The sequence below is a fragment of the Bufo bufo genome, chromosome 2 (assembly GCF_905171765.1).
Source record: "Bufo bufo chromosome 2, aBufBuf1.1, whole genome shotgun sequence".
In the NCBI taxonomy this organism is placed as follows: Eukaryota; Metazoa; Chordata; class Amphibia; order Anura; family Bufonidae; genus Bufo; species Bufo bufo.
The window spans coordinates 780,561,915-780,588,260 of record NC_053390.1 but is presented as its reverse complement, the minus strand read 5'-3'; the positions used below and the strand labels follow the sequence as shown (position 1 = coordinate 780,588,260).

The 26,346-nt window shown below is 46.1% G+C and overlaps 1 protein-coding gene across 6 annotated transcripts in view; it reads left to right on the top strand.

Moving 5' to 3' along the window:
• The window catches only part of ABLIM2 (actin binding LIM protein family member 2), a 193,937-nt gene that overhangs the window by 129,264 nt on the left and 38,327 nt on the right, over positions 1–26,346 (top strand). For 3 of the 6 annotated variants that reach the window (XM_040419153.1, XM_040419152.1, XM_040419150.1), the window contains 2 exons: positions 5,029–5,133; positions 8,492–8,545. The exons of 1 other annotated variant lie outside the window; for it this stretch is intronic. In XM_040419153.1, coding sequence (XP_040275087.1) covers positions 5,029–5,133; positions 8,492–8,545 — 159 coding nt within the window. The remainder of the gene's footprint in view (positions 1–5,028; positions 5,134–8,491; positions 8,546–26,346) is intronic. 2 more of the 6 variants (XM_040419154.1, XM_040419151.1) reach the window with 1 other exon arrangement.

Here is a 26,346-nt window from a genome sequence, read left to right as displayed (position 1 = left end):
TTGGTGGGCTTGTGCACATAGACAGCAGCCAATCAGTACAAGCAGATCTGCAGTATAAACCATCAAGGAGGGGCGCTGATAAGGCAGAAATTCAATGTCAGATTTATAGACTACTTCAGATGTAAGCAATACTAAGAGTAAAAGCACCAACGTGAGGTTTATTTGGTTACTTACATACTCCTAACCTGACCTACTGTATGGTCCTTCATGTAAATTACATCTTCAACAATGCACCACTGTGGGATACCTGAACTAGCACTGGTCTATGCTTAAAGGGGTTGTCCCACAAAACCAATAATCTACATTTTGCAAACCAGCACCTGGATCTGAATACTTTTGTAATTGCAGGTAATTAAACATTTAGTATAGCCATTGAACTATTTAAAAAAAATGTATCTGTATAGCGCCACCTGCTGTTTGCTCTTTGTTTTAATTTCCCTGTCCACTTCACTGAGGTGGACGCACATGCTCAGTTCCATCCTGCAACTGGCACCAACTGCATTAGACAGGACACATACCCTGAGCTGTCAGCTTGAAATAAATCTAGGAGAGTAACTGGAGCAATGAATGGGGATATCTTCGGATCCATGTGAGGTACAGGGCTGGTTCTAGCTTTGTTAGCGTTAGGCTTGTCCGACAGGCCGGATCCGTACTAATGCTTGCACACGTGTGCTGCCGGAGGTCTGGCCTGGCCCCATTCACTATAATGGAGACGGGCGGGAGATGCAGGCGCTACACGGCAAACATGCTGAGAGGCAGCCGTACAAAAACCGGAGCGTGGTTCACAGTCTCCCTATCACGTACCATTATCTTCAATTATGTCACGTTTGAATTGCCTTTAATAGGTTGTTGGTTCACTGTCAGCATGCAGGGATTCTCACTTATTATTCATTTACATTAATATTTTATGGCTACGTTTCCTGAAATGCGTAGGAACAGGAGATGAGCCACACACCATTAGTGGTTGCTAGATATAAGAGAGCCAACACATCCTCTCACTTGTTATTATTGGCCAAGGCTTCTTGGCATCTCAAGTGTCCTTGTCTTCAGACAACTCATAAAATCCTGTGTCCCACTGGGTGGGGTTGCTTCCAGAACATCTGTGCTGCTGGTGGGGGCACCAACAAGCCTTGGATAGGGTACTTGTATTGAGGACGTATAACAGAAAACTGAATCTTTTTGGTGCCGTTTTATAGTAGACATTTTCGTCAGACTTGGTCCCTCTTAATTACAGATGATCCATTCAAGCTCCTCCCAGGCTGCATACATAACAGTCTATGGATGCATTTTGTCCTTACAGGGAACCTATTAAAACATGTGGCTATAGGCCACAGTAATAAGCGGCAGCACAATGGAGACAATGAAGTTCTGTCTCTGCAAGTGTCCGCTAGCTGTTGGTTGTCCTCAGGTTTGGCCAGTAACTCCTTTCAGGCCAGTCATGATTGACAGCTGTAGTATTCTTCTGCATTCTTTGAGATGGCGCTGCATCCATAGTATAGGACGTCAGTGAAGACAATGCCCATGGAAAGCATTGCATGTGCACCAACTCCCCACTTAGCATAATGAATCAAGACCATTGGGGTGGGGTTTGAGAAGAATTACTGACCAAACCTCAGGACTGTTCCTGGCTTGAGTGTAGTCCAGTGGATGCTTACCGAGACAGGATCAAGCTTCATTGACTTGATCCGCTGTACGTGGCAGCATAGACGTGTTTAAACTCTCATGGCACCTGTCTAGTGGTTGGAATGGTTTAGTAGGGTAATATGTGCAGACAGGCTCCCTTTATCTTTGATGGGCACGCGGGGGTGTAAAAAATAATCATAAGGCACAGTAGCGAAACTTGTAATAAAGCCCCAGTCAACCATGGCCACTTTCATTTATAAGTTCAGAAAACCTTATGATTGGTTTTCCTAATGCCCACACTAATGTCACAGAAGTGGGATGATGCACACAGTGATGTGATAATAGTGGGAAATGCAAACACATGTGTAATAGTCGGATAATGAACACTGCTGTATAATTATGGTAGGACAATGCAGTCAATGATGTAATAATAGTGGGAGAATGCACACAGTGATGCCACAGTACAGAGATAATAAACACAGTGATGTCACAGTACAGGGATAATAAACACAGTGATGTCACAGTACAGAGATAATAAACACAGTGATGTCACAGAACAGAGATAATAAACACAGTGATGTCACAGAACAGAGATAATAAACACAGTGATGTCACAGTACAGGGATAATAAACACAGTGATGTCACAGTACAGAGATAATAAACACAGTGATGTCACAGAACAGAGATAATAAACACAGTGATGTCACAGTACAGGGATAATAAACACAGTGATGTCACAGTACAGGGATAATAAACACAGTGATGTCACAGTACAGGAATAAAGCACACAGTGATGTCAAAGTACAGGCATAATGCACACAGTGATGTCACAGTACAGTGATAGTAAACACAGTGATGTCACAGTACAGGAATAATAAACACAGTGATGTCACAGTACAGGCATAATAAACACAGTGATGTCACAGTACAGGGAAAATGCACACAGTGATGTCACAGTACAGGGATAATATACACAGTGATGTCACAGTACAGTGATAATAAACACAGTGATGTCACAGTTAAGGGATAATAAACACTGTGATGTCACAGTACAGGGATAATACACACAGTGGTGTCACAGTACAGGGATAATAAACACAGTGATGTCACAGTACAGAGATAATAAACACAGTGATGTCACAGTACAGGGATAATATACACAGTGATGTCACAGTACAGGGATAATATACACAGTGATGTCACAGTGCAGGGATAATAAACACAGTGATGTCACAGTACAGGGATAATATACACAGTGATGTCACAGTGCAGGGATAATAAACACAGTGATGTCACAGTACAGGGATAATAAACACAGTGATGTCACTGTACAGGGATAATAAACACAGTGATGTCACAGCACAGGGATAATAAACACAGTGATGTCACAGTACAGGGATAATAAACACAGTGATGTCACAGTACAGGGATAATAAACACAGTGATGTCACAGTACAGGAATAATAAACACAGTGATGTCACAGTACAGGGGAAGTGCACACAGTGATGTCACAGTACAGGGATAATAAACACAGTGATGTCACAGTACAGGTATAATAAACACATTGATGTCACAGTACAGGTATAATGTACACAGTGATGTCACAGTACAGGTATAATAAACACAGTGATGTCACAGTACAGGGATAATGTACACAGTGATGTCCCAGTACAGGGATAATAAACACAGTGATGTCACAGTACAGGGATAATAAACACAGTGATGTCACAGTACAGGTATAATAAACACATTGATGACACAGTACAGGTATAATGCACACAGTGATGTCACAGTACATGGATAATGCACACAGTGATGTCACAGTACAGGCATAACAAACACACTGATGCCGTAGCACAGGGACAAAGAACACAATGATTTCATAATACAAAGATAAATTAAGATGAGTGATGTTACAAGACATGAGTTGTACAAAAAGTGATGCAGGTGAAATGCACACAGTGATGTCACAGCACAGGAATAATGCACACAGCGATGTCACAGCACAGGAATAATGCACGCATGGGGACATATTCAATTTTCCACGCCACCTTACATGCATTTCACCACTACCTGCACCTTTTGGGTGAAGATGGTCCCCCTTAGTTGTTGGGCCCCAGAGTAGCTTTATCCTGCTACCCTGATAGTTATGCCCATGATTGGGCACATGCCAAGGGACGTTGGGGAGGCATTCATATAGATGAAAAATAAACTGGTCTGGAGGACTTCAGACAGGAGACTAATTTGTCCCTGTGTACTAATTTGTAATCAGGGTGCTAGGAAGAAATGTATATTGCCCAAGGTCTAGTAATGTAGCACGGATCCTGTATGTAAGAGCAGATTACCAAAGATGGGGACAATGGGCCTCAAATCAGTTCCCTTTATCATTTGCGCTTAAATATTGTGTTACGGGAAGGTGCAGGTCAATGGCCAGGTAATCACAGCACTGAAATGGTACTATATCAGTTCTACCCAAATTTGCAAATAATCTAATTATTAACTATTCTGCCGTTTTCTGTCTACAGTTCCTATGCAGACCTATGTGTCTCCATGGTAACACACTATAAAGCAAGCTGTCCCTGCCATCATGCCCCATCTGTATCCAATTTCTTGTACCTTGCCAAAGGTAAGTTAATATGAATAAGGGGCAGATGGGGCTATGACTGCAAGATCAGACTACACAGGGTTGGATTGTAGTCTGTTACCATGGAAACACATAGGAGCTGTAGACATGCATTTTGCTGCAAATTCACTGCATATCGTACAATATTTCCGCCAAGTGTGGACCTTACCTTACTGTGATTACTATATGATAATTGGAGTTGGGAGAAAACCTTTCCCTTCTGATACGAGGCAATTGGGAACTTCCTAAGGGTTTTGCCTGATTCAGGGACCACGGGTAGGATTATCGGATGAACTTGTCACCACCATCCATAGGTCATAGCACTGATTCCCCGACCTGTATGCAGTGAGGGCAGTGAGCAGAGGGGCCTTCATCAATTCATGACATAAACAGCTAAATAAGTGGAAGGTCAGATGTTGGCCGCGACGTTCTACGTGCCCTTTTATTTAAGACAAGAGGTGGACACAAAATAAAAATTAGATGTTCTAATCTATCTTCATACTTTTTCTCCCTTGAGGATCTACTCTTGTTGTTAGCAAAAAAACTAACAAAACCGCAATGCAAAACGATCTAATAAAATCTAAAAATGTGTTATACAAAGAACCAAAGGGATTTTTTTTTGGGTCGTTTGGTCCATATCCAGAAGCATAATCCTTAGTCTAAAGAGTTTGTGTTTGTCTTCGGTTTCCATCCATTCTGTGTCGTGAAGAGAAGATCACCATGATTTCACCAGTTCTCGACCTTTGGTTTTATTTACTATTTTTGCTTTTCCCATTGGAGGCAGTGAAAGTGGCCGGAGCACTCCGAGCTTATCCATGTGCTCAGACACCAAATCTACGTCGTCGTCTTCTTATCAACAGGCGCCTAGACATTTCCATATCCCAGGTAGGCACGAACTCAGGTTTACCCTGTGATCACTAACCAGGAATTTCGGATCTGTGCACGGAACTTGATTAGAACATGTGAGAAGTTTATATCCAGGTTTTAAGATCCCCACTAGTGTTGAGCGAATTGAAGTCAGGATAAATTCGATTAGCCGTTAAGCCGAATTTCCTCGTGCTTCGTGGTAGCAAATCGATTTAACCTGAAAAAGTGTAAAAAACAAACAAAAAAATCATACTTATCTGATCCATTTGGTCTCAACGGGCCGGCCGCCATCTTGATTGAAGATCTCGGCCGAAATCCCTTGCGTGATAACGTATGACATCACCACGGGATTTCGCGCCAGATCTTCAAGCAAGATGGTGGGGGACGGCCCGTCGCGAGCAAATAGATCGGGTAAGTATAATTTTTTCGATTTTTGTGATGATTGATTTTTATATGATTATTTTACACTATTTATATCAGATGCCGCAATCAGTGATGAACGCGGCATCTGAGGGGTTCCATGACAGGGGGGCAGTGCAATCGCCGCTCCCTGTCATTGCACCTACTACTTACAAAAAAATGCACTTTGTGGAAAAGTAATTCGTCACTAAGCAAATTGTAGAACTTTTGAATAATTCGCTCATCACTATTCCCCACCAATCGCTGGAACGAGGGAACAGAAGTGCTCAGCTAAAGGGTGTACCGGCTTAATTCCCTCTGCACCGCCGAAGGCTGCACCAATTTTATGCAGAGGCCTCTAGATTTAGTGCATACTCCCGCTTGCCGCGCGACAGACTAAAATCTACGGCCTCCCAGCTGTTGTAGATTTCTGTCTTTGTTCACGCCAGTGTTTTTACTGGCATCACCTCCTTCCATCACGCCCCCTTTTCTCGCCACTTAAAAAAAGTGGCGAGAAGGGGTGAAAGTTGCAGATTTGGCCAGAAATATGGGGTGCAAACAAATTTTCAATGATTATGGCTTAAATAGCATTTTAAATGTCCTATTCACAGCTTCTCCCCATCTCAGGGTGGAGCCAAGCAATGCCGATGTTAGCTAAGAGCTTGTGCCTCCTTACGCCAGCGATCAGTGGGGGGGCGTAGCCTCTGGACCCCTACTGATGAAAACTTCAAACATGTCAAGTCGGATATTTGGTGAAACTATAGCGTTGATACTAAAACTAGTGCTTTTTTTATTATTTCATTTTGTGTGTTTTTTGTTATTTTTATTGTTACTATTTTTGTTGTTTTTTCTATGCACATATACAAAGTTATATATATATATTTTTTTTTTCATTTCTTCCTTAATATGATCCTGTCTAGTTTAATAAAGCTATTATCAAAATACCTGTATTTGTAGAAGTCTGGAATGTATTTTTGTGGGGTTTTTTTCTTAATAGAGCAAATTTGACATTGCATATACAGAATACTACTTAATACCTCTTGCACTTTTGCCTTAAAGTTTTTTTTTTTTGAGTTTTTACTGATATTAGTATCTGATCGGTGGGGGTCAGGAGTGTCGGACTGTGATCAGCTGTTTGAGAAGGCAGCGGCACTTGCAGTAGTGCCATGGCCTTCTCTAAGCTTTCCCTAGGCCAGTGATGTCACTTTCATCAGTCACATGACCCTAGGCACAGCTCAGCCATATTGAAGAGAATGAGATACCAATATACAAGGTACGGCGTTGTGCTTGGCGAGCTGAGAGAAGGCTGTGGCATTCACAGGAGCACCACTGCTTTCTCAAACAGTTGATCGGCGGGGGTCTTGGGTGTCGGACCTCCACTGATCAGTAAAAACTCTCAGAAAACCCCTTTATTCTTTAAAGAGCATCTGTCCCCTCTCCTGTCACGTCTGTTTGACCAACAGTCTACAATAAAGGTCCAACTGGGTGTCATCAGTTGGGGGGGTGCCCCAGACACTCCTCAATCAGTGCTGCCAGTATCAGACTGAGCAGGGACACACCATCAACTGGTTACACCCAGCTGGACCTCATTCATAAACTTCAAGTAGAAATAATAGAAGAATGGTACAACATAGCATCATAAGAATAGATGTTCCATAATAGTTATTTAGAACTAAAACAGACATGTCAGATGAGTTCTCGTTAAAACATGCAAATTTTCGTTCTGTGCTGATTCATTTTCAATGTATCTTTATAGCGGTCAGAGCTGTGCTTTTTTTATACAGAGCTCCAAACCCTCTGCTTAGGCACAGTTAAAATGTAATGCACAAAGTCACCCCTTAGGGGCGGTTCCTGCATATTCCTATGGCTGGGTACAGCCCCCGAGGATCTTGTCAGAGTCAAGCTATGGATAATTTGCCTACAGTTCATATACCCCGTATTTTATATATATATATATATATATATATATATATATATATATATTTTATAAGACGCACTACGGATCTTCTCCATTGAACTGCAGTAGGGATTCAGATTTCTGATGGATTTGCCTAAAACCGTAGTTTAATAGGACATCTGGTCTGGTGTCAGCAGAATGGACAGCCCCTTTAACCATATGTGATGTCTTTTGATAATAGCTTTCCTTTAAGATCTATTTAATCCTCTTGTGCTCTCTTTACTTCTCATGCTTGCTTCATGTACTAACATACTCCTATAGTTAATCTGTCTCTCACCGTCAGCGGGGGCGGCCATTTTGAAATATTAAAGGCAATGCAGCCTATCAATGCACTGGTAACCCATGACGTGTAATTGGAAATTCTGGAGCCACGTCATGGATTCCTGGTGAAATATTAACCAACCTTGTCCTATATATTCTTTGGGACCACAACATGGCTGCCTGCGATCTGTGGACTAGACGGGTGTACGTTAAAGGGGGCTCCATCTAAATCCAGCAGGGACTTTCATTAATTCCCACCTAGGGAGGGGGCCGCTGGGCCATAACGACTCTGGAAAGCCACGTGACGTCCTCTGTGTTTGTGGCCCCCGTGACAAGCATTGGGCATGTTTACCCATATCATGGGCCAAGTGGGACTTGGCTTTGGACTGGTGCTGGCCACTAACTCTGCCCCTGCCCTTTATATGAGGAATTGGTGAGGGTCATTTATTATTTACATTTAGTGGATTTCCCCTTTAACACGAAAAATAAATGATGTCACGCTTTCTTTTCTTGATTTAAAAGGATGGTTCAGGGTCAGAAAGAAGGGTCTTTTTTTCCCCAAAACCAGTGCCACTCTTGTCTGCGGGCTGCGTGTGGTATTGCTGGTTAGCTGTAATACCAGACACATCCCATGCATAGGAGTGGCGCTGTTTCTGGGAATAGACCCTTTTCTCCAGTTCTGGACATTCCCTTTAAAGATATATGATTTGCAGGCCGTGACTTCTCATCCCTTTTATTCTTTCCTTTTCTCTCCTGTAGACACTGGAGTTAAAGATAACATCTATAGGAAACCCCCTATCTACAGACAGCATGGTACAGTTTTGCTTTCCGCTTGCTGCTACTTTTTGTCTTCTGCATGCAGACCAATCCCAGCTTTATTTACAGTCATTTACTAATCGGTCATAGAGATATCCAACATATCCATCATATACAAACATCATAGGGGGGCTCCACTCCGGACCCCCCACAAATCAACCTGACTGGACTACTGCTTATCCACAGGGGGAGTGGGACTAGATACCGTCAGCCGAATTAATGCATATGTGATGATACCTCATGTGTGCATAGACTGGTGTCTGTACTGGGACATTTAACTCTTATCCTCTTAACAACCAGAGTATTTTTGTCCTCAGTAAGCAGACACCCTTAGCACATGTGAAGGGTTAATGGGCCTCACTATTTTATTTACTGTTCTGTCCATTACTTTTTCATATTTGTGTGATATGTAGGGTGTTTCTATGCTTTTATTGCAATATTTTTCCTTCTTGCTTATCAGCAGCCTCATGCTGTTACAATACAATGAGATAGATAGATAGATAGATAGATAGATAGATAGATAGATAGATAGGAGATAGATAGATAGATAGATAGATAGATAGGAGATAGATAGGAGATAGATAGGAGATAGATAGGAGATAGATAGGAGATAGGAGATAGATAGATAGATAGGAGATAGATAGATAGATAGGAGATAGATAGATATTAGATAGATAGATATTGGATAGATAGATATGAGAGAGATAGATATGAGAGAGATAGATAGATAGATAGATAGATAGATAGATAGATAGATAGATAGATAGATAGATAGATATGAGATAGATAGATATTAGATAGATAGATATTAGATAGATAGATATTAGATAGATAGATATTAGATAGATAGATATTAGATAGATAGATATTAGATAGATATAGATAGATATAGATAGATAGATATGGATAGATAGATAGATAGATAGTAGCTTCTAGCCACCTGGACTGAACTACCTCTCCCCTGTCTGGGCCTACCTATATATACTTAGGGCTCTCTAGCTACCTCTAACGTCTAGGAGGCTAAACTACACCCTAACAGGCCTGACACCCAGATAACACAGGGAAATGCATAATTAAACATCACAGTAATGCAAAAGACATGTTAACCCTTGTGTAGTGCCCACCTTTACCTAGTGGGACACTACATACCCCCATGCTACAACGTTGCCCGTCCTCGGCGCAACATGGAGGGGCCCTGCCCAGCTGTATACTGCTGCCTGAAAGACAAAATGGAGAACAGGCATACACAGTAATCACCACTTTAGCAATTGAAATATAATAAACTGTTTCACTGAAAGTGCGGTGACAAGGGGCGCCGTTCACTTCTCTCAGGATAATTGTAAGGGAACAGGGGCGCTGACCTGGTGCAGCGTATCAATAATACCAGGATAGTCCATAATAATAGTCCACAGAAAATGCAGAACAAATAACAATTCTTAGAGGCTCAAGGAACACAATGAGTCCGTACCCAAGGCTTGTAGAGGGTTAAACAGGGGTTTCCCATGAGGGGCTACCTGGGCCCATAATGTAGTCCCCAAATCTCACAGGTGGGTGCCCCTTGGTAGACCGCGTGGACCTTCTTACTGGCGGAGATTCCTCCTGACTTGGTTCAGGAGGGTTGGAGGAGTCCACAGGCTCTGGAGCTCCTTCAGGTACACTCTGAGGCGAAGAAATAACAGGAGCTGAAGTGGGTTCATCCTGGGATGGAGAAACAACTGGAACAGGAGCAGGTACTACCAGGTTTAACCAGGGAGTGACAAACCAATGAAGTGGATCTTTATCATGTATCAGGTTCTCAACAGCCTGCATAGGATCAGCAGGTTGGGCTGGCAACTCAGGCTCAGGAGATTCTGGTTCAATGTCCTCTGCTGCAGGTTCTCCTTCTATACAGGGTTTTAAACGATTTCTATGTACAACTTGAGAGCCTTTACCTTCTCTAGAGATTTGGTAAATGTGAGCCTCAGCGTTAGGAATGGCAGAAACGACATAGGTAATCCTTTCCCACTTGCTGTCCAATTTACTGGTTCTATGGTTGTTCTTCAACCACACCAGGTCTCCCAGAGCTAAGGGTTCCGCATGAGCAGCCAGGTCATAGTCTCTTTGTTGTCGTTTTCCATGCGTTCCTGAACGATCTCTTTGGCATTGAGGAGACGTCTTTGGTGCTCCACTACCCAATCAGTCTTCGGTAGTGGGTTAATGACGTCAGGCACCTGTACACCTAGGGAGTGGTCCGCAGGCAACCTCCCTTGACGGCCGAACATCAGGTAGAAAGGTGTGTAACCGGTGGAGCAGTGAATTGTGTTATTATAGGTATACATGAGTTGTGGCAGCAGAGTAGGCCAATTACCCCTCGTCTCAGGGGGTACTGCTCTCAGCATTTCAATGAGAGTTTGATTCATCTTTTCGCAGAGTCCGTTACCTTGCGGATGATAGGCAGTGGTCCGGACTTTCTGGCAATTATGCAGCAGGCACATCTCTTGGAACAGCTGTGACTCGAATGCAGAGCCTTGGTCGGTGAGGATTCTCTCTGGGCAGCCGTAGAGCAGGAGGAAATGCTTCCAGAACGCCTCTGCTGTAGTCTTAGCTGTCAGGTCTTTCACAGGCACTGCTACGACAAACTTAGTGAAGTGATCAATAATGGTCATGGCATAAGTATACCCTGAGCGACTCGGCTCCAACTTCACATGATCAATAGCAACAAGTTCTAAAGGAGTTTTACTTACGATAGGATGGAGAGGCGCCCTCTGGTCATGACGCTCAGTTCACCCCACAGCACAGGCAGTGCATTCTCGGCACCATTTCTCAATATCTTCCCTCATCCCAATCAAATAGAATCTTCTGCGAATGGTGGCCTCAGTCTTCTGCACGCCGAAGTGTCCAGACTGGTTGTGATACATTTCTAGCACCAGACTGGCATCCCGACGTGGTAGGAGGATTTGATATATCCTATCACAGGACACTGGATCCAGGCTCCTTCTAAGCAACAGGCCTTTTTGAAGGAAAAGTTGGTGGCGATTTCTCCACAGTCTCATCAGTTCTGGGTCTGCACTCTTCCTACGGACTCTCTCAGGAGTTCTCTCACTGGTAAGGAAGTCGAGCAGTTCACCGAGGACTCTACTTTCGGACTGGAGCTTAATCCACCTTTCTTGGTCGCCTCTGGAATATCTGATGGGGAGGGATCAGCAGCGGGGTGGTTTTCAGTGCGGATATTATCCTGCTGGGCAAATTTATTGTAGAACGCTGGCATTTCCACTTCTTCCCAGGCATCTTTTGGTTCATCTGGGGCTTCTGTAGTGGGTAGCCGAGACAGGGCATCAGCATTGTCATTGGAGCGGCCTGCCCGGTATTTCACAGTGAAGTCATAGTTGGCAAGGCGGGAGGCCCATCTTTGCTCCAGAGCCCCTAACTTGGCTGTATTCAGATGCGCCAGGGGGTTATTGTCCGTGAAGGCCACAAATGGTGTGGCAGCGAGATAATCTTTGAACTTTTCGGTCACAGCCCACACTAAGGCAAGAAACTCCAGCTTGAAGGAACTGTAGTTCTGGTCGTTCTTCTCAGCTCACTTAAGGGATCTGCTGGCGTAGGCAATTACCCTCTCTTTGTTATCTTGCACTTGAGCCAACACAGCCCCCAGGCCTCTTTTACTGGCATCTGTGTAGAGGTGGAACGGCTTCTGATAATCTGGGTAACCCAGAACAGGGGGTTCGGTCAGCTTCTTCTTTAGGAGCTGAAAGGCAATCTCTCGTTCTTCGCTCCACTCAACAGGAATAGGAGTCTTCGGACTCTTCTTACGGTGCCTTCTCAGGAGTTCCTGGATTGGATCCACAATTTGTGTGAAATGGGGGATGAAACGCCTGTAATACCCTGCAAAGCTGAGAAAGCTTCTCACCTCTTTCACGGTGGTAGGAGTAGGCCAATTGCGGACAGCAGCAAGTTTATCAGGATTAGGCTGTACTCCTTCGGCACTGACAACGTGCCCTAGGTATTTTACCGCTGGTTTCAGCAGGTGGCACTTAGATGGCTTGATTTTGAGGCCATATTTGGTAAGGACTTGGAACACTTCCGCCAGGTGTTCTCGGTGGTCCTCATAAGTCTTGGAGTATATAATGACATCATCTAGATATAACAATACGGTTTCAAAGTTCCTATGGCCTAAACAACGTTCCATCAGCGGTTGGAACGTTCCTGGAGCGTTACACAGTCCAAACGGCATGTAGTTGAATTCGAACAGGCCCATAGGTGTAGTGAAAGCAGTCTTTTCTCAATCTTCTGGGGCCATAGGTACTTGCCAGTACCCACTAGTTAAGTCCAAGGTGGAGAAATAGGCTGATGACCCCAGGGCAGTCAAGGACTCCTCAATGCGTGGTAATGGATAAGCATCTTTGTGGGTAATTTGATTGATCTTTCTGTAATCCACGCAGAACCTTATACTGCCATCTTTCTTTCGGACAAGGACTAAGGGCGCAGCCCAGGGACTGTGACAGTCCCGGATTATATTAGAGTCTTTCATCTCTTGTATCATCTCTTTCACAGACTGATAGGTAGTAGGTGGTATGGGTCTGTGCCTCTTCTTGATAGAACGCCTCCGTGGCAGGCAGACGGATCACATCCTGGAAAGACACCTGGAAAAGCTGAGCAACGGGGCAGTGCTTAAAAAGAGTAACGGGGTGATCACCAAAATTAATTAAATGGACAGGCACTTTACCTTGGGACACGGTCACCAGACTCTTGGCTGTCCGTACGAAAGGATGGTTCTCAATCTGGATAGGTTCCACTAGGGCTTGATAGTCCTGACCCTGGATCCCTAACACCGCACGGCACCACAGGATGATCTGGGAATTCGGAGGCAGGATTACCGTCCGGTTGTCCTGGATCCGGACAGTACAAATTTCCCCTTTTTTGTTGGCGAACCTTTGTTGAGCGCACAGCACGCTGATAGTCTTTTGAATGACCCTTCTGGAAGCAGACGAGGCTCTGGATATAGTTTGGTTCAATGCTTCAAGCACTTTGGAGTAACAGTTTTTAAGGACATTAGTCCCTAGGATCACAGGGTGTCCTCCTTTATCTCCTGCTTGTACCACAATCACACCTTGCTGTGGTAAGGTGGCCTCTCCCACCTGAAGAGTAGGTTCCCAGTACCCATGGACTTTCACTGGCTTCCCGTTGCTGGCAATGATATCTAGCCAGGACTCTGGTGGCAGGGTGAGGAGACTTGGATCCCAGAACTTGTCAAAGGCAGGTCGTTGGATGGTGGTGACCTGTGACCCCGTATCCAGCAGGGCTTCAAAGGGTATCCCGTTATCACGGTCGGCGTGGCTATCACATACGTGACACAGAGGGAGGGAACGAGGAAGGCCCTGCCCAAGTGAGAGGGAAGATGGTGACCCCTGACTCACCTGGCGGCTGGCACCTGGCTGCCCTGACATCCCTAGACGGGTTCCTCACCCGTACACCGATCACGTGCCTAAAGCCCTGGCTTTCCCTGAGCTGAGCCCTAGGTAGTGAACAGGGCGATGGGAACACTAGTCCGCACCACTAACTCTAAGGGAAAACACCAAGGGGAGGACAGACAACACAGACTCCACATATATTCCCAGGTGGGCGACAACAGGAGACAACAATAAGCCAAACAGGGATCCGGAGGGTAGCACACAGGAACAACAACCAGGATTAACCACTCCAGTGGGTCAGTATAGATGTCCAGGCAGGAAGCTCTATAACTGGCAACTAGAGAAGTGTGAGGGGAGAATATAAGGAGGTAGGGAGTGGCAGACAAGAAACAGCTGAGGAGGAGAAGCTACGGATCCCTGAGAGAGACAAAAAGGACAGCAAGGCAAACACAGAAAACAATAACTAAGAAACACCGTGATCTTTAGATATAGAGCGCGCAGCCACCCGCTGCGACTTCCTGACCCCGGGTATAACGGAGTCAGACGTGGCTCTTGATACCCTCGTGACAGTACCCCCCCTTTCACGAGGGGCCTCCGGACACTCAGGACCAGGTCTCTCCGGATGAGAGGCATGGAAAATCTGAATTAACCTGTTGGCGTTTACCTCTGACGCTGGAACCCACATTCTTTTCTCGGGACCGTAACCCCTCCAATGCACAAGATACTGAAGAGAGCGGCGGACCCGACGAGAATCAACAATTCTGGCTATTTGAAACTCCAGATTACCATCCACAATAACAGGAGGAGGTGGCAGCGGCGATGGTTCTAGAGGTGGAACATACTTCTTGAGTAACGATTTATGGAAGACGTTATGGATCTTAAAAGTTTGAGGTAGCTCCAGGCGAAAAGCCACAGGGTTAATGACGGCTACTATTTTATAGGGACCAATGAACCTAGGACCCAGTTTCCAAGAAGGAACCTTCAACTTAATATTCCTAGTAGACAACCACACATAGTCATTCACTCCTAGGTCCGGACCTGGTGACCGTTTCTTATCGGCCATGCATTTATATTTACCACTCATCTTTTTCAAGTTAACTTGCACCTTCTGCCATACCGATGAAAGAGATGAAGAAAACCTTTCCTCTTCGGGAACCCCAGAAGACCCCCCCTCTTTGAACGTACAAAATTGGGGATGAAAACCATATGCACCAAGGAATGGTGACTTGCCAGTGGACTCCTGATAATGATTATTTATGGCAAACTCAGCTAACGGTAAATATGATGACCACAACTCTTGGTTTTCAGACACAAAACACCTTAAATATGTTTCTAGGTTTTGGTTGGTACGCTCAGTCTGTCCATTCGACTGAGGATGGAAAGCTGAGGAAAAGGACAAGTGAACCCCCAAACGGGAACAAAAAGCTTTCCAAAACTTAGAAATAAACTGGGTTCCCTGATCCGAAACCACATCGGAAGGGACCCCGTGAAGCTTCACGATTTCACTGATAAACACCTGAGCGAGAGTTTTAGCATTAGGAAGTGCGGGTAGCGCAATAAAGTGTACCATTTTGCTAAACCTGTCTACTACTACCAAGATCACTGTTTTACCTGCCGACAACGGTAAGTCAGTGATGAAATCCATTGACAGATGTGTCCATGGCCTATTGGGGATGAAAAGTGGCAATAAAGACCCTGCTGGACGTGTATGAGAGACTTTCGCGCGTGCACAAGTAGAACAAGTAGACACGAAATCCATTACATCCTGACGCAACCTTGGCCACCAAAAACGACGAGATAAAAGCTCCAAGGTTGCTTTACTACCCGGGTGTCCAGCAAGTGCCGAATTATGATGTTCTTTTAATAATTCAAGACGCAGGTTTAACGGTACAAACAATTTCTCTGAGGGGCAAGAGGCCGGGGCGTCCCCCTGAGCCTCTAACACCTTTCCCTCTAGAACAGAGTGTACAGCAGAGACAACCACTCCTCTTTGTAAAATAGGTACCGGATCACAAACATTACCCCCTCCAGGGAAACTACGAGATAATGCGTCTGCCTTGGTATTTTTTGCCCCAGGACGATAGGTGATTACAAAGTTAAATCTGGTAAAGAATAGCGACCACCTAGCTTGTCTAGGGGTGAGACGTTTAGCCGATTCTAGGTACAGAAGGTTCTTGTGATCCGTAATCACCGTGACGGGGTGGATTGCTCCCTCTAAGAAGTGACGCCACTCTTCAAGCGCCAGTTTAATCGCCAACAGTTCCCTATTTCCAATATCATAATTCTTCTCCGCAGAAGATAATTTTTTGGAAAAGAAAGCGCAAGGACGCCATTTGCCAGGAGACGGACCCTGAGACAATACAGCTCCCACTCCCACCTCTGACGCATCTACCTCGACAATAAAAGGCTGAGAGACATCAGGTTGAATTAGAACAGGTGCCGAGGTAAACCTCTCCTTTAGAGAGGAAAATGCATCTTTAGCGGCGTCAGACCATTTGGAAAAATCCGTCCTCTTCCTAGTCATGTCGGTAAGGGGTTTAACGATCACTGAATAATTTTTAATGAACTTTCTATAGAAATTTGCGAAACCCAAAAACCGTTGTAGGGCTTTAAGGTTCTCAGGAAGATCCCAATCTAAAATTGCCTGGACCTTCCCAGGATCCATGCGGAAACCTGAAGCAGATAATAGATATCCCAGGAACTGTAATTCCTGAACAGCGAAGACACATTTTTCAATTTTCGCATATAATTTATTCGTCCGTAGGACCTGCAGTACTTGCTTGACATGCATCTCATGTGTTTTCAGATCAGCTGAATAAATTAAGATATCATCTAGGTATATGACTACAAACCTGCCTATGAGATGACTAAAAATATCATTAACGAAATGTTGGAAGACAGCAGGGGCATTGGTCAGACCGAAAGGCATAACTAGATTTTCATAATGCCCCTCAGGGGTGTTAAAAGCTGTCTTCCACTCATCCCCTTCCCTGATACGAATCAGATTGTAGGCCCCCCTAAGATCAAGTTTGGAGAACCACTTAGCACCCGCAATCTGATTAAAAAGGTGAGGAATGAGAGGAAGAGGGTATGGGTCACGGATGGTTATCTGGTTTAACTCACGGAAATCTAAGCAAGGACGCAGACCCCCATCTTTCTTTTTAACAAAGAAAAACCCTGCAGCCACGGGTGAAGAAGAGGGTCTGATGTGTCCCTTAGCCAGACTCTCGGAGATATAATCTTTCATGGCTTGTCTCTCGGGACCCGAAAGATTATACAACCTGGACTTGGGTAATTTTGCCCCGGGAATCAGGTTAACCGGGCAATCATAAGGACGATGAGGTGGTAGTTTCTGACAACCCTTTTCAGAAAAAACGTCCTCAAAGTCCGAAATAAATGTAGGTAGGGAAGCTATGGAGGCGATTAAGCAATTGTTATTTAAGCAATTCTCTCTGCAATGCTCACTCCACTCCAATATCTCCCTGGCCTGCCAATCCACCACTGGATTGTGCGCTACCAACCAGGGAAGACCCAATACCACCGGAGAGGGAAGGCCCTCCAGAACGTAACATGAAAGACACTCATTATGGTGGTCCCCTACCCGAAGGTGTAAATTACGAACAATGTGGGTGAGATTTCTCTGAGACAGAGGAGCAGAATCTATAGCGAATACGGGAATAGGTCTCTGCAGTGTACAGAGAGACAAACCCATAGTGCGGGCAAAATGGGCATCAATCAAGTTTACCCCTGCTCCACTGTCTAGAAAAACAGAAATAGACTCCGTCTTAACACCAAAGACAATGACCGCTGGTAACACAAATTGAGATGTTCGTATGGAGGAAACGTATACCCCCCGGCTGACATCCTCCGCACAGCCTGGGGTTAGTAGTTTTCCGACGGTCTTTTGTTTTTGAGAAAGGAGGGACAGACATTAATGAAATGACCCCTCCCCCCACAGAAAAAACAAGCCCCCCCCCTACGGCGAACCTCGGGAGAACGGACCTGACGAGAAGTTCCGCCTAGCTGCATAGGCTCATCTAAGTCAGTACAGGCTGACTGTTGCTTGGGAGAGGTAACCAATTGCTCCGGAATTTTCGATCTCTCCCTAAGACGTCTATCTATTCTGATAGCGAGGGACATAACAGCATCAAGGGAAAGGGGGGTCTCATACAGCGCCAGTGCATCCTTAACCCTTTCAGATAACCCAGAGCAGAACTGACTCCTGAGAGCCGGGTCGTTCCACTGAGTATCCGTAGCCCACCTACGGAACTCTGAGCAATATTCCTCTGCTGACCGATCTCCCTGTAGGAGTCTCCGTAACTTCGACTCAGCCAGGGCGACTCGGTCAGGGTCATCATATATGAGACCCAAAGCCCCAAAAAATCCCTCCACTGACCAAAGAGCCTGAGAACCAGGGGGTAACGAAAACGCCCAGGATTGCGGATCCCCCTGAAGCAGGGAAATGACAATCCCTACCCGCTGTTCTTCATGACCTGAGGAGTAAGGGCGCAACTTAAAATATAATTTGCAGGCCTCACGGAACGTCGCAAATTTGTCCCTTCCCCCAGAAAATCTGTCGGGAAGAGCAACCTTGGGTTCAGTGACAACCTGGTTACCCATAGCAACCGCTGGGGGTGCGGTCTGCTGCATTTGCTGCTGTTGTTGGAGAACAGACGCCTTCAATCCTGCCACCTCCAAAGACAGGCTTTGAAGCTGTTCTGCCAAGGCATCAATAGGATCCATATTGGATTCTAAGTAGAGAGAGAGAAAAAAACAACAAACAAAAAAAATTAAAAAATATTTTTATTTTTTTTTTCTCAAAAAGTATGGGCCAGTTATAATATCACGGTCGGCGTGGCTATCACATACGTGACACAGAGGGAGGGAACGAGGAAGGCCCTGCCCAAGTGAGAGGGAAGATGGTGACCCCTGACTCACCTGGCGGCTGGCACCTGGCTGCCCTGACGTCCCTAGACGGGTTCCTCACCCGTATGCCGATCACGTGCCTAAAGCCCTGGCTTTCCCTGAGCTGAGCCCTAGGTAGTGAACAGGGCGATGGGAACACTAGTCCACACCACTAACTCTAAGGGAAAACACCAAGGGGAGGACAGACAACACAGACTCCACATATATTCCCAGGTGGGCGACAACAGGAGACAACAATAAGCCAAACAGGGATCCGGAGGGTAGCACACAGGAACAACAACCAGGATTCACAACTCCAGTGGGTCAGTATAGATGTCCAGGCAGGAAGCTCTATAACTGGCAACTAGAGAAGTGTGAGGGGAGAATATAAGGAGGTTGGGAGTGGCAGACAAGAAACAGCTGAGGAGGAGAAGCTACGGATCCCTGAGAGAGACAAAAAGGACAGCAAGGCAAACACAGAAAACAATAACTAAGAAACACCGTGATCTTTAGATATAGAGCACGCAGCCACCCGCTGCGACTTCCTGACCCCGGGTATAACGGAGTCAGACGTGGCTCTTGATACCCTCGTGACACCCGTTGATACATATTTAAATTTTTGGACGGGATCCCACGTATTTAGGCATCCAGCTTGGATCCTTTGGACTTACTGTTCTACCTCCCGAGGGGCGGTCCTCTGCCTCAGGGGTTGCCCGTTTAACTGCCAGCACATTGATTCAGTATGTCCATATTTTTTGCAATAGTGGCAAACAGGCTGCTTTCGATTTCTAGACCGATAACTCGGTCGTCCATCAGGTTCCTTTGGGTATACATCCCTATATGCAGGTGGGAGCCTTGGAGAAAAAGGGCCTTCATCTTCTAACAGTAATGGTCTTCCCCACTCCTCTATTTTCTTGCATACTTTCTCTAAGCTCAGAGTGAGATGGTTTACTTGCTCCATTAGTGCTGCCACTACATCTGTTACTGGAGCCTGAGTGGCTTGACTGACTCCAGCCGGCCCCACATTGACAGTTTTTGGTTGACAAACCTGAGGTTCAGTTGAGGCTGCTGGCCCTGCGGCCGGGTTTTGGCCTAGGATACTGATTGCCAGCTCTTTAAAGTCCAAAAATGCACAATTGGGGTGTTGGGCCGACAGCATCTTCAGCTGGCCCTTTAAATGCTCAGTACTTATACCCGCAATAAACTGTTCTCTAAGAGTCCTGTCCTGATCCTCCGCTTCCTTGGGGTCCACCTGGACCACAGCCCTCAGGGTCTCTTGTAAGGACAGAGCAAAATCGCGGAGTGACTCCCCAGGTTGCTGCTTCCTGCTAAAGAATCGCATTTTAACTTCGTACACCATTCTGGCCTCAAATGTGGTGCCGAGGCAATCAAAAATCTGCTCCAAGCTACTCTTTTCAGAACGGGGCCAGGACATGACTTCCCTGCGGGCGGCCCCTTCTAACTGAGCTAGGAGGATCTCCATTTGTTGTTCAGCAGATATAGGATAGAGCCGGAATAAGGCCAGTATCTGGTCCCTAAAGTCCTTTAATTTGTGGGCTTCCCCTGAATATCGCGGAAACCAGGGGGCCCCAAAATAATACGGCATGGTTAATAGCATCAGGCTCGATGCTGCCCTATTGTCAGTTGCGGGCACTTCTGGGGCCGCCTGCCCCGCTCCTTCAGGTGCGGACATAGTGTTACTAGATGGGTATGGCCCTTTAAATGACAGCGGACCGGAGCTAAAATGTCAGAGTTTTTTTTTTTTTTTTTCAAGTAAAGTCTCTTGCCGCTAAGGGAGGACCCTCTCTGGTACCCTAGCAGGGGTCGGGGCTGCGTATAGTAATCAGAAGGGGGCCAGTGAAGGATAAAGTTAGTACTCACTCCGGTGGTGCTCGCTCCAAGTCTCGCGAGATGCGTGGCTACGTCAGACGGGAGTCCCACGTTCAGCGTCAGAAGGTAGGCGCGCCCTCTTGCAGCTCCGGGATTCAGGTAGGCGGTACTTTTTCCAGACAGGGCGGCGTTTTTCCTCCTTGCAGGCTGGGCGGTAACTCCACCTTGTCCTTTTTCGCGCCAAACGGGTACAACGAGACGCACTTTTAATCGAGTCAGGTTAAGCGGCCATCTTTGAGCAAAACGCTGTCTATTCACTGACAGCAAGCGGTGGCTCCACAACAGCAAAACAGTCCATAAAAGCACAGTTTCACACTGCAAATTAGTACAGTTCTCTGGCCCAGCAATTTTTTTTAAATAAACAGTAGGGCTTAATCACTTTTTAGGTAGATAATGGCACACAGTTTTGTAATCCACAATGGCACAGATATGATCGTATCCTGTTCGTGACGCCAATTTATGCAGCACGCCAGACCTGCAGGGTATTGCGAAGTGAGGTCACAGTTATGGGCAATCGAGGGTTACTCACTGTATTGGAGAACCCTGGGCAGGCATGCGGCAGTGAAGGAGAGGCAGACACAAGTTCCTCTGGGGCACACTCTGTATGTAGGGACCAGGCCTGATGGTGGATGAGGTGCCACACCGATTTATAGGAGTAGTAATTGAGGTACACAGATGGTATGATGAACCAAACGTTTCTTTACTTAAAACAGTCCAAACTTTGTACATACAGTTGGTAATGATGCAGTCCCTTTTAGCATATGTTCCACAAGCAGGCTTACTTCACAATATGGCAGGTATAATCTTGCAAGATATTTGGAGGGTATACAATTAATGCTTCACAGTCCAGGCTGCACTATCTCCACAGCTATTCTGGCTGGCTGTATCCCAAGGCCCGGATGCCTAAATGCTGGCTTTAATCCTTGGTAAAATAATCTTCCTCCCGTATTGACCCTTGCTTCTATTTTATAGTACCTCTGCCCATCAGCTTACTTCTTTGAGCTGGTTGTACTGGTGCCGCTTGGTATGTAGGTGGCTGCAGGTTTCTCCCAGAAGGTCAGTTCTTCTACTGGGGTGTTTCTTCTGAGCCTCTAACACCTTTCCCTCTAGAACAGAGTGTACAGCAGAGACAACCACTCCTCTTTGTAAAATAGGTACCGGATCACAAACATTACCCCCTCCAGGGAAACTACGAGATAATGCGTCTGCCTTGGTATTTTTTGCCCCAGGACGATAGGTGATTACAAAGTTAAATCTGGTAAAGAATAGCGACCACCTAGCTTGTCTAGGGGTGAGACGTTTAGCCGATTCTAGGTACAGAAGGTTCTTGTGATCCGTAATCACCGTGACGGGGTGGATTGCTCCCTCTAAGAAGTGACGCCACTCTTCAAGCGCCAGTTTAATCGCCAACAGTTCCCTATTTCCAATATCATAATTCTTCTCCGCAGAAGATAATTTTTTGGAAAAGAAAGCGCAAGGACGCCATTTGCCAGGAGACGGACCCTGAGACAATACAGCTCCCACTCCCACCTCTGACGCATCTACCTCGACAATAAAAGGCTGAGAGACATCAGGTTGAATTAGAACAGGTGCCGAGGTAAACCTCTCCTTTAGAGAGGAAAATGCATCTTTAGCGGCGTCAGACCATTTGGAAAAATCCGTCCTCTTCCTAGTCATGTCGGTAAGGGGTTTAACGATCACTGAATAATTTTTAATGAACTTTCTATAGAAATTTGCGAAACCCAAAAACCGTTGTAGGGCTTTAAGGTTCTCAGGAAGATCCCAATCTAAAATTGCCTGGACCTTCCCAGGATCCATGCGGAAACCTGAAGCAGATAATAGATATCCCAGGAACTGTAATTCCTGAACAGCGAAGACACATTTTTCAATTTTCGCATATAATTTATTCGTCCGTAGGACCTGCAGTACTTGCTTGACATGCATCTCATGTGTTTTCAGATCAGCTGAATAAATTAAGATATCATCTAGGTATATGACTACAAACCTGCCGATGAGATGACTAAAAATATCATTAACGAAATGTTGGAAGACAGCAGGGGCATTGGTCAGACCGAAAGGCATAACTAGATTTTCATAATGCCCCTCAGGGGTGTTAAAAGCTGTCTTCCACTCATCCCCTTCCCTGATACGAATCAGATTGTAGGCCCCCCTAAGATCAAGTTTGGAGAACCACTTAGCACCCGCAATCTGATTAAAAAGGTGAGGAATGAGAGGAAGAGGGTATGGGTCACGGATGGTTATCTGGTTTAACTCACGGAAATCTAAGCAAGGACGCAGACCCCCATCTTTCTTTTTAACAAAGAAAAACCCTGCAGCCACGGGTGAAGAAGAGGGTCTGATGTGTCCCTTAGCCAGACTCTCGGAGATATAATCTTTCATGGCTTGTCTCTCGGGACCCGAAAGATTATACAACCTGGACTTGGGTAATTTTGCCCCGGGAATCAGGTTAACCGGGCAATCATAAGGACGATGAGGTGGTAGTTTCTGACAACCCTTTTCAGAAAAAACGTCCTCAAAGTCCGAAATAAATGTAGGTAGGGAAGCTATGGAGGCGATTAAGCAATTGTTATTTAAGCAATTCTCTCTGCAATGCTCACTCCACTCCAATATCTCCCTGGCCTGCCAATCCACCACTGGATTGTGCGCTACCAACCAGGGAAGACCCAATACCACCGGAGAGGGAAGGCCCTCCAGAACGTAACATGAAAGACACTCATTATGGTGGTCCCCTACCCGAAGGTGTAAATTACGAACAATGTGGGTGAGATTTCTCTGAGACAGAGGAGCAGAATCTATAGCGAATACGGGAATAGGTCTCTGCAGTGTACAGAGAGACAAACCCATAGTGCGGGCAAAATGGGCATCAATCAAGTTTACCCCTGCTCCACTGTCTAGAAAAACAGAAATAGACTCCGTCTTAACACCAAAGACAATGACCGCTGGTAACACAAATTGAGATGTTCGTATGGAGGAAACGTATACCCCCCGGCTGACATCCTCCGCACAGCCTGGGGTTAGTAGTTTTCCGACGGTCTTTTGTTTTTGAGAAAGGAGGGACAGACATTAATGAAATGACCCCTCCCCCCACAGAAAAAACAAGCCCCCCCCCTACGGCGAACCTCGGGAGAACGGACCTGACGAGAAGTTCCGCCTAGCTGCATAGGCTCATCTAAGTCAGTACAGGCTGACTGTTGCTTGGGAGAGGTAACCAATTGCTCCGGAATTTTCGATCTCTCCCTAAGACGTCTATCTATTCTGATAGCGAGGGACATAACAGCATCAAGGGAAAGGGGGGTCTCATACAGCGCCAGTGCATCCTTAACCCTTTCAGATAACCCAGAGCAGAACTGACTCCTGAGAGCCGGGTCGTTCCACTGAGTATCCGTAGCCCACCTACGGAACTCTGAGCAATATTCCTCTGCTGACCGATCTCCCTGTAGGAGTCTCCGTAACTTCGACTCAGCCAGGGCGACTCGGTCAGGGTCATCATATATGAGACCCAAAGCCCCAAAAAATCCCTCCACTGACCAAAGAGCCTGAGAACCAGGGGGTAACGAAAACGCCCAGGATTGCGGATCCCCCTGAAGCAGGGAAATGACAATCCCTACCCGCTGTTCTTCATGACCTGAGGAGTAAGGGCGCAACTTAAAATATAATTTGCAGGCCTCACGGAACGTCGCAAATTTGTCCCTTCCCCCAGAAAATCTGTCGGGAAGAGCAACCTTGGGTTCAGTGACAACCTGGTTACCCATAGCAACCGCTGGGGGTGCGGTCTGCTGCATTTGCTGCTGTTGTTGGAGAACAGACGCCTTCAATCCTGCCACCTCCAAAGACAGGCTTTGAAGCTGTTCTGCCAAGGCATCAATAGGATCCATATTGGATTCTAAGTAGAGAGAGAGAAAAAAACAACAAACAAAAAAAATTAAAAAATATTTTTATTTTTTTTTTCTCAAAAAGTATGGGCCAGTTATAATATCACGGTCGGCGTGGCTATCACATACGTGACACAGAGGGAGGGAACGAGGAAGGCCCTGCCCAAGTGAGAGGGAAGATGGTGACCCCTGACTCACCTGGCGGCTGGCACCTGGCTGCCCTGACGTCCCTAGACGGGTTCCTCACCCGTATGCCGATCACGTGCCTAAAGCCCTGGCTTTCCCTGAGCTGAGCCCTAGGTAGTGAACAGGGCGATGGGAACACTAGTCCACACCACTAACTCTAAGGGAAAACACCAAGGGGAGGACAGACAACACAGACTCCACATATATTCCCAGGTGGGCGACAACAGGAGACAACAATAAGCCAAACAGGGATCCGGAGGGTAGCACACAGGAACAACAACCAGGATTCACAACTCCAGTGGGTCAGTATAGATGTCCAGGCAGGAAGCTCTATAACTGGCAACTAGAGAAGTGTGAGGGGAGAATATAAGGAGGTTGGGAGTGGCAGACAAGAAACAGCTGAGGAGGAGAAGCTACGGATCCCTGAGAGAGACAAAAAGGACAGCAAGGCAAACACAGAAAACAATAACTAAGAAACACCGTGATCTTTAGATATAGAGCACGCAGCCACCCGCTGCGACTTCCTGACCCCGGGTATAACGGAGTCAGACGTGGCTCTTGATACCCTCGTGACACCCGTTGATACATATTTAAATTTTTGGACGGGATCCCACGTATTTAGGCATCCAGCTTGGATCCTTTGGACTTACTGTTCTACCTCCCGAGGGGCGGTCCTCTGCCTCAGGGGTTGCCCGTTTAACTGCCAGCACATTGATTCAGTATGTCCATATTTTTTGCAATAGTGGCAAACAGGCTGCTTTCGATTTCTAGACCGATAACTCGGTCGTCCATCAGGTTCCTTTGGGTATACATCCCTATATGCAGGTGGGAGCCTTGGAGAAAAAGGGCCTTCATCTTCTAACAGTAATGGTCTTCCCCACTCCTCTATTTTCTTGCATACTTTCTCTAAGCTCAGAGTGAGATGGTTTACTTGCTCCATTAGTGCTGCCACTACATCTGTTACTGGAGCCTGAGTGGCTTGACTGACTCCAGCCGGCCCCACATTGACAGTTTTTGGTTGACAAACCTGAGGTTCAGTTGAGGCTGCTGGCCCTGCGGCCGGGTTTTGGCCTAGGATACTGATTGCCAGCTCTTTAAAGTCCAAAAATGCACAATTGGGGTGTTGGGCCGACAGCATCTTCAGCTGGCCCTTTAAATGCTCAGTACTTATACCCGCAATAAACTGTTCTCTAAGAGTCCTGTCCTGATCCTCCGCTTCCTTGGGGTCCACCTGGACCACAGCCCTCAGGGTCTCTTGTAAGGACAGAGCAAAATCGCGGAGTGACTCCCCAGGTTGCTGCTTCCTGCTAAAGAATCGCATTTTAACTTCGTACACCATTCTGGCCTCAAATGTGGTGCCGAGGCAATCAAAAATCTGCTCCAAGCTACTCTTTTCAGAACGGGGCCAGGACATGACTTCCCTGCGGGCGGCCCCTTCTAACTGAGCTAGGAGGATCTCCATTTGTTGTTCAGCAGATATAGGATAGAGCCGGAATAAGGCCAGTATCTGGTCCCTAAAGTCCTTTAATTTGTG